Genomic DNA, 17,525 nt, shown 5'->3' on the forward strand with positions numbered 1-17,525 from the left:
ATGACAGGTGAAGCGGAGGTCGGATATAGTAAAGGAGCGGAGGAAGAGGAGGAGGAGGAAGGTGTTGTAGTGGAAGCATATATCATTCCATATAAGAAAGACAACGGCAATGGAGGATTATGAAGGTGAAATAATAGGGTTAACAATGAAGATTGAAAAAGGAAATAGAAAGAGGGGAGAGAAAGATAAAGGGGAAAGAGGGAGATTAAAAAATGTTCTCGAAAAAGTTAACGGAATGGACGGAAAATGCTCATTAAGGGAACTTTGTGTTGTTTTAAACCCCAGGGGTATTTGGTGCATTTTAGAAAGTTTAGGGGTATTTGGTGCATTAAGGAAAACCTCATGGTCATTTCATGAAAATCCGTTATATATTTTGATCAATGATAACACTCCAATTACGGAGTTTCACAATCTTACATGGTGTCACAGCTAGGAAATTATTCCACAATTTCTTTTTCCTAAAAATCTTCGTATTTAGTTGACCCTTTCATGTGCACGTTGCCTTAATAAACTACGCGACCATAGTTTTTAGCGGATAAACCTAATTCAGGGCCAAACCTTCCCGTCGATGTGAACTATTGGGGAATAGGCGTTGCACCAGCCACGTCAAGCACCATCTTATGACGTCTTCCTTATTCCGCAAGAACGACAATATCATGAAGCTCCCTGCTTCCCTCCCTTGTTTGATCAATATCATGACAAAAGACAATGAGGTTGTCGATCTGCAACCCAAAATCACCCCTCCTCCTCCTCCTCCATCCAAAGATTACCATCCAGCCAACGCGATTAACAATATTAAGAACGAAGTACCCCGAAACTCTTGATCGTGAGAAAGGAAACTACTATAGTTGGGTTGAGTTGTTTGAAATTCATTGTCACTCGTGAAACGGTATTGATCGTATAGATCCCAAATCTCCTCGTCCTAACATCACACATGCACAGTGGAATCATTTGGACTCGATTGTGAAAAAGTGGATCTATAACACAATTACGCAACACAATTCTCTACAGGAATGCAACGACTCAGGAAACGTGGGACATAATGACAAATATTTTCCAAGACAACTGTTAAATGCGTGCAACTTATCTTGAGAATGAATTTAACAATTTATTTGTTGACAATTTTCCAGATGTGACAACCTACTTTCAGAAATTAAAGGACTTGAAAGACCAATTATCTAAAATTGGTCAATTTGTATCCGGAAAAACTTTAATATTACGTCTTTGTGCAGGTTTGATCGAATTTGACTATGATGGACTTGCGCAACAAATATGTCAAACCAAACCTCTTGCTCCCTTCGAAGAATTAATCCCGCTCTCGGGTCTTGCTTGAAGAGTCCCGATGTGCTACAAAATAGCATATCGGACATGCACTATTGGCGCACAACATCACCACCAACACAGTGGCCTCCTCCCAGCCAACGCTGCAACACCCCACTGGGCACGGACGATGGGGTGGTGGTCGTTGTAACAACAACAAAGGTGGAAAGGGGCATGGTAGAGGTTATGGTGACATCAAGCCACATCAATAGACCCAACAACATCATCAACAACAACAAAAACACTAGCCTAACCATTCCGTGTCTACTGAGCTAAGTGCACAACAAGCCCAATTTGGGGAATCCTTTCAACAGTGGGCTACCCAGAATGTTTGGGCCCAACCTCTTGATCCCTTTCCAACACAACAACCACGGTCCATTTTAGGCAGACATCCAACACAACAGACCTACAAGGCGACACATGACCCATCCATGACACCGACTGACTTGGCATCTTCATACTCTATGACGACTCTTCCAAATCCGGACAACCAGTGGTACTTGGACTAGGGTGCACCTCTCATATAAAGAACAATTCTAGTAATCTTTTGCCCTTGTTTAATTCAAACACCAAAAATCATATTTTAGTTAGTGATGGACACCATATTCCAGTAACAGGATTTGGACATATCATCTTTCCCTCCTCCACTAAACCACTTATCCTTTCCTAGCCCTTCAAATCATTAAGAACCTAATCTCATTTCATAAATTTACAGCTGGAAAATTCTGTGTCTAATTGAATTTGAATTTGAATTTGACCCATTTGATTTTTCTGTGAAGGACCTTCGCACAGGGAGTATAATAACAAGATGTGAGAGTCTCTGAAGGACCATGTTTCACAATCTCAAAGTTTTAAAAGTTTGACAAACTCTATAAAATATGATGATGATAGATATATTTTATATTGTTATTGTATTATTTGTTGGATTTGTAGGGTTGTGGGTTTTCGGGTGGATGTGGGTTTAGAATGAGTTTTCAGAGTGATGGGGTTTTTGAGAGGGGTTGGGTGGATTTTCAAGATGGTGGGAGTTTTTCGTGCTTTTTTGGGTGGTTGGGGGTGGGTTTGAAGGTGGTGGGTATTTTTCCAAGTTCTTTTTTGGTTGTAGGGGTGGTTTCAAGATTGTGATGGATAGTTGTGGGGGATGGTGTTGGTGGGTGACTGGGTGAGGTGGCTATATCGGCTAGGGTATTAGGAATATGTCAAGGTGTATCTTATAAGCTTGGTCTAGGTTAGTTAAAATGGTGGTCAAGGTTTTAAGATGTTAAGGGAAATCAAAATGGATTGCAACTGGGAGAGGGAATTTCCGAATATGATTTGAAGAGTTTGGCAGCTCTATCGCACTAACAGATAAACAATGGATCCACTCGTTGGGTGAAAAAAAATAAAGAGGGTAAAAAGAATGATAAACGAGGCCTAACAAACTACACCTAATGAAAATCATATTTGTCAGTATTACGTTTAGATGAATAACCCAAACCAAACATCCCCTTAGCATAAATAAAGATAATACGAAGTAATACTTTAAGCCAAGATAAAACACATTTTGTTTCATTATGCTTAGGTCGTCAACAATTTTTTTTGCATATGCATTTTTCTATATAAAGGAAAAGGGTAAATTGACTTTTACCACATAGAAAAACACTAATTTGTTTCTTTAACGCTATTAATTTCAAATTTTTATTTTACTACCTAAGAAAAATAAGAAAAGGGATTTTACCACCTTTTAACAAAAAAATGACTATTTTTTGTGGGCCACTATAACAGCTAATTTAGTACTCCCTCCGTCCCTTAATACTCGCCCCAGTTTGACTGACACAAAATTTTAGGCGATTTAATTGACTTATTAATTTATTAGGAGGTAGTTAACAGTGGGGTATTTTTTTTTACTATAGTTAGTGAAAAAATTGTCAAATAAAGGGGTGCAGGTGGGGGTGGGTTAAATTTTTAATGCTTTTAAAGGAAGTAAGAATATATGTGGGACATGGTCAAGTGAGAGAAATGATTTAATATTAGTAAAAGTATGTCATTTATAGAAACTGGACGAGTACTAAAAGATGTCTTTATAAGGAAAGCGGGACGAGTATTAAGGGACAGATTGAGTATTTTCTTGTAGATTTCCACGATTTAATCCATACAACACGAAACTATGGGTGAGATAAGTATAAATTAGGAAACGGGGGAGGTTGATTTTGTGTATCGTAATTCGACGTTCTCGTTCGCTAAAAATGTCTGCGTACTTTACGTGAAAGGACCGTTGTGCCCTTATAAAGCTCTACCCCTCCTCAAGCTTTCACCCTCCCCCTTATTCAGACAGCTCATACCATTGTCCGACGAAAATATCTGGCAGCTCTGCCTCACCTCACCATCTCCAACATTACCACCACCGCCCCTTCACCATCCTCACAGTGCCTTCACCATTAGGGTTGTGCAAAACTATCCGAAAAACCAAAAACCCGAAAATCCGAACCGAAACCGAACCGAATATTAGGGTACCCGAACCGATAACGATTTTGGTTTGGGTACCCGATCCAAATCTTTGTTAGCGGGTCGGGTAACCGATACCCGTTAACAAAGATTCGGGTACCCGAATTACCCGAAAAGCTAAAATTTAATATTTCTTAAAAAAAATAACGTTGAATATTCTGGAGAGCCAAATAACCTAATTCATTTTGTGAGTTCGCCGTTCTGGCTCTTCTCCTCTTATTGTCTTTCTCTCTCTCCCCTCAAAAAACTCTGATCAGGCCCTATTTGGTTCATTATTAGTAAAGGAAAGGAAGAGAAAAGAAAGGAAGGGAAAAGAAAGGAAAAGAAGGGAAGGGAAAGTGATTTAATTTCCCTGTGTTTGGTTTAAAGGAAAGAAAGGAAGAGAAGGAAAAAGAAATATAAATGACAGCTTTTAATTTTCTCTTTCTTTCCGAATTCCTCCAATTTTAGGAGGAAAGGAAAGTGAAATTTTTATAAAAGAGCTTTCCTTCCAATTCCCTTCCTTTACTTTCACTTCCCATATAATTATTTGTACCAAATACAGGAAATCTTATTTTAACTTTTCTTTCTTTTCTTTTCTTTTCCTTCCAATTCTTCCCAACCAAATAAGGCCTGAGTCTTCGAGTTCTCTCATTCGAGTCCGCCGCATCGCCTCTCCTCCTCTCCATCTCAACCACCGTCTCTCATACTGAACGAGTCCGCCCGACTGCCGCTCCTCCTCTCCATCTCCATCATCTTCTCTCATACTGAAGTGAACGAGTTCGTCGAAGTTTTCCAGGTATGTGAATTTTAATTGAGAACTTAAAGATAATTACTTGTTATTGTCTATAAAAATTAAGAAAACCAATTGGAACCATTAAATTAATTGGGTGTATATTTTTTAATTGAAAGTTCTTTTTTTTTTAGGGTTGTAAATTTGTAATCAGCGAATTGGATTAGTGTATTGCTTGCGAATTGGATTAGTGTAGAACAATGTTCAATTGATAGCTATCTCTCTCAGATATCATATTCAAAAACCATTTATGTGAATCCCGCAATGTCAACTGTCAAAATGTTGGATATTTGACCTTCCTTTTTATGGTGTTTGCCTGTTTGGTTCAGAATGATGGTTTTGTTCTTGATTAATTGGGTGTAACATTAAAGTGATGTTGGACTAATTTCTTACGAAGTAAAAATAGCCCCTTTTTATTTAAGTTTTTTAATTAAAATGTTGGGCTTGTTTCAGTAAAGTAATTGGCTTGTTTGATTAATTAAAAAAATCATAATTGATTTTTTTTCAAAGGAGTTGCCTCCCTAAAATGGCGGCACCAAGCCATGGTGAGTCGCCCGGTAATGGCGGTAGCCACCATGACTCATCCGCAGATATTGGGCGGCTGAGCTATGGTGGCTGCCGCCATTACCAGGTTGCCCACCATGGCTTGGTGCCGCCATTTTTGGGAGGCCCATGTCAATTAAAAACACGTACCTTGAATGATTTTACTTCACTCTAATCTGGGAAATATCTAGATTTCACTCTAATATGTTCTAGGCGGATCAAACATAAGCTTTTTGTTATCGAGATCATAGTTGTATCAAGGACAATGAAGTTTGATGAATTGATTAACGTTGGGATTTTTTTCTATTGGCACAACTCTACAGTTCTTGGTAGTTCTATGTTATTCTGTTGCAAAAGAATATAATTTTGTGATTGTTAGACATAATTCTATCTACGATATTGGCTGCTGAAATTGGCGGTGGTTGTTTGGCTGTGGTCGGATGCATACCGGAAAAACAAATGCATGAGTATAGGGGGAGAGGGGAAGGGGAAGGGGAAGAGGGGGGCTGATTTGTAATAAAAAATCATAAAAGTGGGGTTGAGTGGGTGAATGGGAAAATGTGAATGAATTAAATAAGGAATAGTGGGGAAATTTATGGTAAAAAGTCATGTCCAAAAATAGAAACAAGAAGATCAAATAGGAACGACATTTATAGAAACAAGAAGATCAAAAAGGAATGGAGGGAGTAAAAGTTATCTATTTTTTAGTGATAAATTTTTTCATTTTAATAAAATTTATTTTTTCGAAATCACTAATAATGTATAAAATTAATCATTTAATCTTTTAAAATGTTTATCTATTAACTTTTTTGTACTAATATAAAAGTTAATCAAAACAAAGTTAAAGTTACAAAAAAAATGGGTTAAAATTATATTGGTGTATAATAAATTTATTATACACCTTGTACGTGCAAGACCTTTTGAAAAAAAAAATAAAAAAAAATAAGGGTACTTTGAGTACTTACTATCCAGTAATGGTTTATCCAAGTCATCTGGCACGGTCCAATCTCAAAAAAATTCTTCGAAACCCAAAACTGAGCAGGAAAAGTGAACAGGGCGGGAGGAAATGAAATGAAATTGCAATTCAAATACATTACTGAAAACTTCAAGAATCTCCTTCTTCCCACTTTTTCCCCCATTTCAATTTCCCCCCCTTTCTCCATTCTCCTTCCTCCTTTCTCTCTCCTCGTACCACATTTTCTTATCCAGGTTCGCCCTAAATCCCTCGTTTAGGGTGGATTCGATTTTTAAATTATCCTCTTTGTCTCCACCCTTTCTTCCAACCCTAATTTTCGCCTAATTTAATCATTTCAATCTGGTACTTTTTACTAATTTCTATGCAATTAATTGATCTTTTTTCTAATTAACTTTTGATTTGATTCAAATGAAGGATAAATTTTGTTTGTTTCTGTAAAAATCGTCAATTGCAGTGAGTGGGTGAATAGAGCTGGCTGTGATTTTGGATTTATAGCATGGCCAAAGTTGCCTAAGTTGTTGCAACCCCAGGTTCTTTGACTTCAGATTCACCACATTTTTGTGGGGGTGCCATGAATGCTCGTCCTGTTGTGAAGCGAAAGACGCCGTCTGAACTGAGAGTAAGTTTTTCGCCTTTGCTTTGGTTAGTTTCTGTTACATTTGTCTTTGGGAAATTGGAATCTTTATTATGCATTGATTTTATGTATTTGAACTTCTTGATTGTGGAGCGCTTTCAATCTTGTAATAAGGATTTCGTATCCGGGGTAAAAGCAAGTGTTGTTTTTCAATTTCGCAGATAGTAGTATAGTACAGAAAGCATAGTAGTACTTATTTCTTTTTATGAACATAAAAGTTTCTGTAAATCAAGTTTTTGTAGCACAGTTCATTTCTATTCTATTAATCAATATCAAACCCTTTTTCATTGGTTATGATATAGTCATAAGACCTTGGCTGATTTGGTGCTGCAAATTGTAATTAAACACCCAATAAATAAAGGGGGAAAAAGCGAAACTACTGTATGTTTGGTATCAAACACCTACTAAATTGACAAAATTTTCCATAGACTAAGAGCTTGTTAGGATAGTAGGAAATGGAGAGAAAAGGAGGGATATAAGCTCCCTTGATTGGATAAAAGGTTGGGGGAAAGGAGAGGGAGAGATCCGTTTTCCCTCCCTCTTTAGTAAACATCATCACTCCAAAATAGGAGAGATTTAGAGGGAAAGTGGAGCTCACCTTCTCCCTCCCTTTCTTTACCCCCTCCCCTTCCTCCTCCTCCACTTTCCCTACCCTACCCTACCTTTCCCTTCTGTCTTGCCATCCAAACACATTGTAAGCCCAGTAAAGATTGATTTGGGGTCACAGGAGTGAGAAAATACTCAGTTATAGATTATTAGGTGTTATATGAAAACATGTTTGCTATTTGGCCTAACTTTTGATTAAAGTATGTTGGTTTAGTTCCCAACTTCGCATATATGAAACCTTCTATTACAGATTAATTTCACCCAAGGGTGGTGTTAACTATCCAAGGTTTCATGGTAAGGGCAGGGGTAAGGGTAAGAGTAGTAGGATGCGTTTTGGGAGCTGGAACATTGGTTTTTTGACAGGGAGATTAGTCGAAGTAGTAGAGGTTATGAGAAGGAGGAGAATTAACATATTATGTTTGCAGGAGACTAAGTAGGTTGGAAACAAGGCAAGAGAAATAGCTCCATGGGGTTATAAGCTTTGGTATTCGGGAAAAACTAGGGGTAGGAAGGGGGTAGGTATCCTTATTGACCGAGAATATATTGATGATGTAGTGGACGTGTCCCGAAAGAGTGATCGAATTATGAGTATTAAGCTTGTGATAGGGGATGAAGTTGTAACTATTGTGAGTGCCTATGCACCACAAGCAGGACTAGATGCTTCAACTAGACAAGAATTTTGGGAGGATTTAGAAGAAGTGGTGCAACGTGTCCCTAGAAGTGAGAAACTGATCATTGGTGGGGATCTCAACGGACATGTAGGCTCGAGTCGCGATGAATTTGAAAGCATTCATGGTGGTTTTGGCTATGGGGAGCGGAATGAAGCGGGAAATGCTATTTTGGATTTTGCATTGGCATATGACTTGGGAATAATGAACACTTGGTTTGAGAAAAGAGACTCTCATCTAGTAACCTATAGGAGTGGAGATAATACGAGTCAGATTGACTTCTTTTTAGTAAGGAATGCTTTGAGACAGTGCTACACCAATTGTAAGGTGATTCCGGGTGAGAGTACAGCAACCCAACATAAGCTTGTGGTCCTATATTTTCGAGGTAGAAGTTATATAAGGAGGGAAAGACCACTTGTGGAGCCTAGGATCAAGTGGTGGAAACTTCAAGGGGAGCAACAACTAAAATTCGTGGAAAAGGTGGCAAGTGAAGGTATTTGTGCCGGGGATATGGATTTGGATATAGACTCATTATGGACAAGAATGGAGCACACCATAAAGGGAGTGGAGAAAGAGGTCCTAGGGGAATTTAAAGGAATCATGCCACCAAGTAAGGACACATCCTGGTGGAATGAAGTTGTGCAACAAGCTATAAAGAGCAAAAGAGAGTGCTATAAAGAGTTGGGAAAATGTAGAAGTGATGAGAAATACGAGAAGTACAAGGAGGCTAAAAGGGAAGCAAAGAAGGCCGTAAGAGAGGCTAGAGCAAAGGTGAATCAGGATCTTTACGCAAGATTGTATACAAAAGAAGGGGAGAAAGACATCTATAGGCTTGCTCGAATGAGAGATAGAAAGACGCGAGACATCGGGAGGATTAAATGTGTGAAAGATGTTGATCAAAAAGTTTTGGTGGGAGATAAGGAAATCAAGGATAGATGGAGGTTCTACTTTGATAACCTGTTCAACGGGGATCAAAGACGCGATATTGGGGATATAAATATCCCTCGAGATATGGTTAACCTAGACTTTATGCGATGGATTCAAAAGAGAGAAGTCGAAATGGCACTAAAAAAGATGGGGCGCAAGACGGTAGTGGGGCCCGATGGTATACCTATCGAAGTCTGGAGATGCTTGGGAGAGAGAGGGGTTGTATGGTTAACAACTCTTTTCAACAAGATTTGGGGAAGTAACAAGATGCCATTAGAGTGGAGGAAAAGTACTATCATCCCCTTGTACAAAAATAAGGGTGATGTCCAGGATTGTGCCAACTACCGAGGAATTAGTCATACTATGAAACTTTGGGAGCGGATTATTGAGCAAAGATTGAGGAGAACTGTGAAAAGTTCGGTGAACCAGTTTGGATTTATGCATGGGAGATCGGCTATGGAGGCCATTAATCTTATAAGGCAACTAATGGAGAATTATCGGGATAAGAAGAAGGATTTACATATGGTTTTCATTGATTTGGAGAAGGCGTATGATAAGGTACCAAGAGAAATTCTTTGGTGGGCATTAAGTAGGAAAGGTATTCCGAGGAAGTATATTGATATCATCAAGGACATGTATGAGGGAGTTGGTGAGTGTGAGAACTAGTGTTGGTAAGACCGAAGAATTTCCCATTACGATTGGAGTGCATCAAGGTTTTGCACTTAGCCCGTTTCTTTTTGCTATAGTCATGGACGAATTTCCCATTACGATTGGAGTGCATCAAGGTTTTGCACTTAGCCCGTTTCTTTTTGCTATAGTCATGGACGAATTGACGAGGTCAATCAAAGATGGTATACCTTGGTGCATGCTGTTTGCAGATGATATTGTATTGATTGATGAAACAAAAGAAGGAGTGGAAAGTAAGTTGGCTTTATCAAATTCAAGCTTTATCAAATTCAAATCAACAATATAATCAATAAAATTGGCTGTAAAATTATCAAATTATGGATCATGCTAGTCCTAAGGAAGAAGATGGGAGTGTACAATGCGCAAATATCTGAGATGAAGAGGATCAGTGATACATATTCACAGAGCACGACAATTTTAACATTATTAGGTACAACTTTCCGGCTAACTAATTAAGAACTACCCATACAAAAAATTGCAGAAACTGAGTCGTGACTAAGTGAGTAACTTCCATTTAAATCAAAATTAAGATGGCCTGACAACCTATGGAGAAATGACTAATCATATATGATACTTTAATTAATTATATGATCAAAGCTTCTTAACATACCAACTTTAACAATAATTATTTGAAGAACATGGTAAAGGAGGATGCCACAGGAACACCAAAAACTCACCACCAGTCCCCGTTGTGGCATCCTCCTTTACCATGTTCTTCACTCGACCGACAATTTTTTTTATTAAGCGGAACTCGCGGTACTGCACAGATTTTAAAAATAATAATTGATTTTTTTTCAAAGGAGTTGCCTCCCTAAAATGGCGGCACCAAGCCATGGTGAGTCGCCCGGTAATGGCGGTAGCCACCATGACTCATCCGCAGATATTGGGCGGCTGAGCTATGGTGGCTGCCGCCATTACCAGGCTGCCCACCATGGCTTGGTGCCGCCATTTTTGGGAGGCCCATGTCAATTAAAAACACGTACCTTGAATGATTTTACTTCACTCTAATCTGGGAAATATCTAGATTTCACTCTAATATGTTCTAGGCGGATCAAACATAAGCTTTTTGTTATCGAGATCATAGTTGTATCAAGGACAATGAAGTTTGATGAATTGATTAACGTTGGGATCTTTTCTATTGGCACAACTCTACAGTTCTTGGTAGTTCTATGTTATTCTGTTGCAAAAGAATATAATTTTGTGATTGTTGACATAATTCTATCTACGATATTGGCTGCTGAAATTGGCGGTGGTTGTTTGGCTGTGGTCGGATGCATACCGGAAAAACAAATGCATGAGTATAGGGGGAGAGGGGAAGGGAAGGGGAAGGGGAAGAGGGGGGCTGATTTGTAATAAAAAATCATAAAAGTGGGGTTGAGTGGGTGAATGGGAAAATGTGAATGAATTAAATAAGGAATAGTGGGGAAATTTATGGTAAAAAGTCATGTCCAAAAATAGAAACAAGAAGATCAAATAGGAACGACATTTATAGAAACAAAAAGATAAAAAAGGAATGGAGGGAGTAAAAGTTATCTATTTTTTAGTGATAAATTTTTTCGTTTTAATAAAATTTATTTCTTCAAAATCACTAATAATGTATAAAATTAACGGTTTTTTCATGAAATGCCCCCGAGGTTTAAAGAAATTCACCAAATACCCCTGCAGTTTTCATAATACACCAAATACCCCTAATTCAAAACTTAATACACCAAATATCCTTGATGACGTCATCAACTCCTAATCAACCCAATTAACATATAATTAACCCGTTAAACCCCAATTTCCTTTTTCTCTTCCTATTCTCTTTTCTTTCTTTCCTACTTGCTTCTTCCACCTCTGCATCTTCTCTCTCCTTCCCACATTACCACCAACCCACCATAGAAACCACCCGACACCACTGCTCGCCTACTGTTGCCCGCCGCCTCGCTCCAACCACCATCCCATCTCCATCTCGTCTCTCATCTCACCCATTCCCTTCTATTTCTCTCCCCACTGCTATGGAACCACCATTGGAGATAGTTCAAGCTTTCTCTCTCCTCCATGCTGAACCTTCAAAATTCCCCAATTAAAATTCACAATTTTCCAATTGGATTCCTCAATTCCCCAGTTAAATTCCCTAATTTCTATAAGAATAAAATAAACTCAATTCTAGAAAAAAAATTGGTAGATAAAAAAAAGTAAAATTTTGGACCTAATTAAAGAGACAAGATGAACAAAAGATTCTGATTATAAGATGATGATTCCAAGAATTCAAGATGATGATTCTAATTATAAGATTGTTGTTGACCTTGCCGTAAACCAGCTAAAAAAGTTATCTTTCCCTCCTTGACCACACTAGTACACCAATTGAGCGCAAAGACTCATCCACGACCATAAACTTCTCATCTTCACCAGCGATTTCAGCGACTAACTCATACATCTCATCTCTAACCGGTGTTATCGACGACGTACAACCGTCGATGTATTCGGGATTTCAAATTACCCATTTGTCTTGTGTCGACCCAATTTGAAGCTAACAGCAATCTCAACATCATCCCTTGTTGCACCAACTTCTCGGTGAGCGGTGGTGCAGTAAACGGTGGAATACAGAGGAGAAAAAAAGGGGAGGAGAGAGGAAGAGGGATGGCCGGGTTTTTCTTCGATTGAGCTGAGCTGCGAGACAAGGAAGGAAGCAGAAGGAGGGAGCTGACGGTGAAGGCGGTGGTGGTTAATGGCAGAAGGGAGGGAAGAGAGAAAATAATGGGTGGGTTATTGGGTTAATGGATAGGTTAATTAGGTTTGTTAATGGGTGGGTTGAGTATAGGAGTTAATTAGGGATTAGTTGAGTTAATTATATGTTAATTGGGTTGATTAGGAGTTGATGACGTCATCAAGGGTATTTGGTGTATTAAGTTTTGAATTAGGGATATTTGGTATTATGAAAAGTGCAGGGGTATTTGGTGAATTTCTTCAAACCTCGGGGGCATTTCATGAAAAAACCGTAAAATTAATCATTTAATCTTTTAAAATGTTTATCTATTAACTTTTTTGTACTAATATAAAAGTTAATCAAAACAAAGTTAAAGTTACAAAAAAAAATGGGTTAAAATTATATTGGTGTATAATAAATTTATTATACACCTTGTACGTGCAAGACCTTTTGAAAAAAAAAAGAAAAAAAAAAGGGTACTTTGAGTACTTACTATCCGGTAATGGTTTATCCAAGTCATCTGGCACGGTCTAATCTCAAAAAAATTCTTCGAAACCCAAAACTGAGCAGGAAAAGTGAACAGGGCGGGAGGAAATGAAATGAAATTGCAATTCAAATACATTACTGAAAACTTCAAGAATCTCCTTCTTCCCACTTTTCCCCCCATTTCAATTTCCCCCCCTTTCTCCATTCTCCTTCCTCCTTTCTCTCTCCTCGTACCACATTTTCTTATCCAGATTCGCCCTAAATCCCTCGTTTAGGGTGGATTCGATTTTTAAATTATCCTCTTTATCTCCACCCTTTCTTCCAACCCTAATTTTCGCCTAATTTAATCATTTCAATCTGGTACTTTTTACTAATTTCTATGCAATTAATTGATCTTTTTTCTAATTAACTTTTGATTTGATTCAAATGAAGGTTAAATTTTGTTTGTTTCTGTAAAAATCGTCAATTGCAGTGAGTGGGTGAATAGAGCTGGCTGTGATTTTGGATTTATAGCATGGCCAAAGTTGCCAAAGTTGTTGCAACCCCAGGTCCTTTGACTTCAGATTCACCACATTTTTGTGGGGGTGCCATGAATGCTCGTCCTGTTGTGAAGCGAAAGACGCCGTCTGAACTGAGAGTAAGTTTTTCGCCTTTGCTTTGGTTAGTTTCTGTTACATTTGTCTTTGGGAAATTGGAATCTTTATTATGCGTTGATTTTATGTATTTGAACTTCTTGATTGTGGAGCGCTTTCAATCTTGTAATAAGGATTTCGTATCCGGGGTAAAAGCAAGTGTTGTTTTTCAATTTCGCAGATAGTAGTATAGTACATAAAGCATAGTAGTACTTATTTCTTTTTATGAACATAAAAGTTTCTGTAAATCAAGTTTTTGTAGCACAGTTCATTTCTATTCTATTAATCAATATCAAACCCTTTTTCATTGGTTATGATATAGTCATAAGACCTTGGCTGATTTGGTGCTGCAAATTATAATTAAACACCCAATAAATAAAGGGGGAAAAAGCGAAACTACTGTATGTTTGGTATCAAACACCTACTAAATTGACAAAATTTTCCATAGACTAAGAGCTTGTTAGGATAGTAGGAAATGGAGAGAAAAGGAGGGATATAAGCTCCCTTGATTGGATAAAAGGTTGGGGGAAAGGAGAGGGAGAGATCCGTTTTCCCTCCCTCTTTAGTAAACATCATCACTCCAAAATAGGAGAGATTTAGAGGGAAAGTGGAGCTCACCTTCTCCCTCCCTTTCTTTACCCCCTCCCCTTCCTCCTCCTCCACTTTCCCTACCCTACCCTACCTTTCCCTTCTGTCTTGCCATCCAAACACATTGTAAGCCCAGTAAAGATTGATTTGGGGTCACAGGAGTGAGAAAATACTCAGTTATAGATTATTAGGTGTTATATGAAAACATGTTTGCTATTTGGCCTAACTTTTGATTAAAGTATGTTGGTTTAGTTCCCAACTTCGCATATATGAAACCTTCTATTACAGATTAATTTCACCCAAGGGTGGTGTTAACTATCCAAGGTTTCATGGTAAGGGCAGGGGTAAGGGTAAGAGTAGTAGGATGCGTTTTGGGAGCTGGAACATTGGTTTTTTGACAGGGAGATTAGTCGAAGTAGTAGAGGTTATGAGAAGGAGGAGAATTAACATATTATGTTTGCAGGAGACTAAGTAGGTTGGAAACAAGGCAAGAGAAATAGCTCCATGGGGTTATAAGCTTTGGTATTCGGGAAAAACTAGGGGTAGGAAGGGGGTAGGTATCCTTATTGACCGAGAATATATTGATGATGTAGTGGACGTGTCCCGAAAGAGTGATCGAATTATGAGTATTAAGCTTGTGATAGGGGATGAAGTTGTAACTATTGTGAGTGCCTATGCACCACAAGCAGGACTAGATGCTTCAACTAGACAAGAATTTTGGGAGGATTTAGAAGAAGTGGTGCAACGTGTCCCTAGAAGTGAGAAACTGATCATTGGTGGAGATCTCAACGGACATGTAGGCTCGAGTCGCGATGAATTTGAAAGCATTCATGGTGGTTTTGGCTATGGGGAGCGGAATGAAGCGGGAAATGCTATTTTGGATTTTGCATTGGCATATGACTTGGGAATAATGAACACTTGGTTTGAGAAAAGAGACTCTCATCTAGTAACCTATAGGAGTGGAGATAATACGAGTCAGATTGACTTCTTTTTAGTAAGGAATGCTTTGAGACAGTGCTACACCAATTGTAAGGTGATTCCGGGTGAGAGTACAGCAACCCAACATAAGCTTGTGGTCCTATATTTTCGAGGTAGAAGTTATATAAGGAGGGAAAGACCACTTGTGGAGCCTAGGATCAAGTGGTGGAAACTTCAAGGGGAGCAACAACTAAAATTCGTGGAAAAGGTGGCAAGTGAAGGTATTTGTGCCGGGGATATGGATTGGATATAGACTCATTATGGACAAGAATGGAGCACACCATAAAGGGAGTGGAGAAAGAGGTCCTAGGGGAATTTAAAGGAATCATGCCACCAAGTAAGGACACATCCTGGTGGAATGAAGTTGTGCAACAAGCTATAAAGAGCAAAAGAGAGTGCTATAAAGAGTTGGGAAAATGTAGAAGTGATGAGAAATACGAGAAGTACAAGGAGGCTAAAAGGGAAGCAAAGAAGGCCGTAAGAGAGGCTAGAGCAAAGGTGAATCAGGATCTTTACGCAAGATTGTATACAAAAGAAGGGGAGAAAGACATCTATAGGCTTGCTCGAATGAGAGATAGAAAGACGCGAGACATCGGGAGGATTAAATGTGTGAAAGATGTTGATCAAAAAGTTTTGGTGGGAGATAAGGAAATCAAGGATAGATGGAGGTTCTACTTTGATAACCTGTTCAACGGGGATCAAAGACGCGATATTGGGGATATAAATATCCCTCGAGATATGGTTAACCTAGACTTTATGCGATGGATTCAAAAGAGAGAAGTCGAAATGGCACTAAAAAGATGGGGCGCAAGACGGTAGTGGGGCCCGATGGTATACCTATTGAAGTCTGGAGATGCTTGGGAGAGAGAGGGGTTGTATGGTTAACAACTCTTTTCAACAAGATTTGGGGAAGTAACAAGATGCCATTAGAGTGGAGGAAAAGTACTATCATCCCCTTGTACAAAAATAAGGGTGATGTCCAGGATTGTGCCAACTACCGAGGAATTAGTCATACTATGAAACTTTGGGAGCGGATTATTGAGCAAAGATTGAGGAGAAATGTGAAAAGTTCGGAGAACCAGTTTGGATTTATGCCTGGGAGATCGGCTATGGAGGCCATTAATCTTATAAGGCAACTAATGGAGAATTATCGGGATAAGAAGAAGGATTTACATATGGTTTTCATTGATTTGGAGAAGGCGTATGATAAGGTACCAAGAGAAATTCTTTGGTGGGCATTAAGTAGGAAAGGTATTCCGAGGAAGTATATTGATATCATCAAGGACATGTATGAGGGAGTTAGTACGAGTGTGAGAACTAGTGTTGGTAAGACCGAAGAATTTCCCATTACGATTGGAGTGCATCAAGGTTTTGCACTTAGCCCGTTTCTTTTTGCTATAGTCATGGACGAATTGACGAGGTCAATCAAATATGGTATACCTTGGTGCATGATGTTTGCAGATGATATTGTGTTGATTGATGAAACAAAAGAAGGAGTGGAAAGTAAGTTGGAGTTATGGAGATAAACTTTGGAATCTTGGGGTTTTAGGCTGAGTAGATACAAAACGGAATATATGGAGTGTAAGTTTAGTGTAGTCCAAGATAGAGAGACAGGGGTGATTACTTTAGATGGGAAAATTGTTCAAGGCTGTGAAATGTTCCGGTATTTGGGATCTATTATCCAAAAGGATGGAGAATTGGATGGCGATGTGGCCCATAGAATCAAAGCAGGTTGGTTGAAGTGGAAAGGTGCCACGGGGTTCCTATGTGATTCAGGCATGCCCTAAAGATTGAAGGGAAAATTTTACCGTATGGCAATTCGATCGGCTTTGTTATACGGCACGGAATGCTGGGCAGTGAAACATTGTCACGTGCACAAGATGAATGTGGCGGAGATGCGTATGTTACGTTGGATGTGTGGGCATAAAAGAAAGGATCGTTTGAGGAATGAGATTATTAGGAAGAGAGTAGGGGTTGCACCGATTGAGTTTAAGATGATGGAAAATCGTTTAAGATGGTTTTGACATGTAAGCAGAAGATCAAATGATGTCCCGGTTAGGAGGATAGAAGGGTGGCAAAGGGATAGAATTGCAAGGGGTAGGGGAAGACCTAAGAAAACTTAGAGGAAGGTGATTGAGCACGATATGAGCTTTCTTGGGATTGAGGAAAATATGGCGTTGGATAGGACAGAGTGGAGGGAGAGAATATACATTGATGACTTTATTTGACTTATACAACTTTCATGTGTATGTTCCTTCTATTTTTATTTTTTTTTATTTTTAAAATTCTTTTAAATTTTTTAAAAATTTAACATGCTATTTTGTAATGTACTTATTTTACTTATTCATTTATTTTAAACTTTACTTATTTTTTATTATCTCTTACAATATTTCTTCTATAATATATATACATTTTTCTCTTATTTTACTTTCATTAATTCCACTTTCTCTTCCTTGTTTTTTTCTTTTTACTTCCTGCTCCTTTCTGGTTTGATTGGTGACAATGATGATCTCCTACGACGATTCATGTTAGCCG

General features: G+C 38.6%; 2 protein-coding genes across 2 annotated transcripts in view; both read left to right on the top strand.

The window, feature by feature from the left end:
- LOC130460788 (uncharacterized) lies at positions 1-10,970 on the top strand. The gene is made up of 6 exons (XM_056828337.1): positions 1-106; positions 1,131-1,195; positions 2,254-2,395; positions 6,641-6,737; positions 7,838-9,409; positions 10,664-10,970. The coding sequence occupies exons 1-6, from the start codon at positions 1-3 to the stop codon at positions 10,968-10,970; spliced, it is 2,289 nt and encodes a 762-aa protein (XP_056684315.1).
- Positions 4,363-17,525, top strand: part of LOC110783932 (uncharacterized) — a 25,813-nt gene continuing 12,650 nt past the window's right edge. The window contains exons 1-3 of the mRNA XM_021988324.2: positions 4,363-4,582; positions 6,550-6,714; positions 13,265-13,429. Of these exons, the coding sequence (XP_021844016.2) occupies positions 13,307-13,429 (123 nt within the window). The 5' untranslated portion in view covers positions 4,363-4,582; positions 6,550-6,714; positions 13,265-13,306. The remainder of the gene's footprint in view (positions 4,583-6,549; positions 6,715-13,264; positions 13,430-17,525) is intronic.

This window comes from Spinacia oleracea, chromosome 5, assembly GCF_020520425.1.
Source record: "Spinacia oleracea cultivar Varoflay chromosome 5, BTI_SOV_V1, whole genome shotgun sequence".
In the NCBI taxonomy this organism is placed as follows: domain Eukaryota; kingdom Viridiplantae; phylum Streptophyta; class Magnoliopsida; order Caryophyllales; family Amaranthaceae; genus Spinacia; species Spinacia oleracea.

Excerpts from the sequence above, each read along its gene's own strand:
- LOC130460788 (XM_056828337.1), top strand. The coding sequence starts at position 1 with ATGACAGGTGAAGCGGAGGTCGGATATAGTAAAGGAGCGGAGGAAGAG. Across the intron at positions 2,396-6,640 it reads GGTGGGTTTGAAGGTGGTGG|ATTCACCACATTTTTGTGGG; the intron begins GTATTTTTCCAA and ends CTTTGACTTCAG. Across the intron at positions 9,410-10,663 it reads GAGGCCATTAATCTTATAAG|GCGGATCAAACATAAGCTTT; the intron begins GCAACTAATGGA and ends AATATGTTCTAG.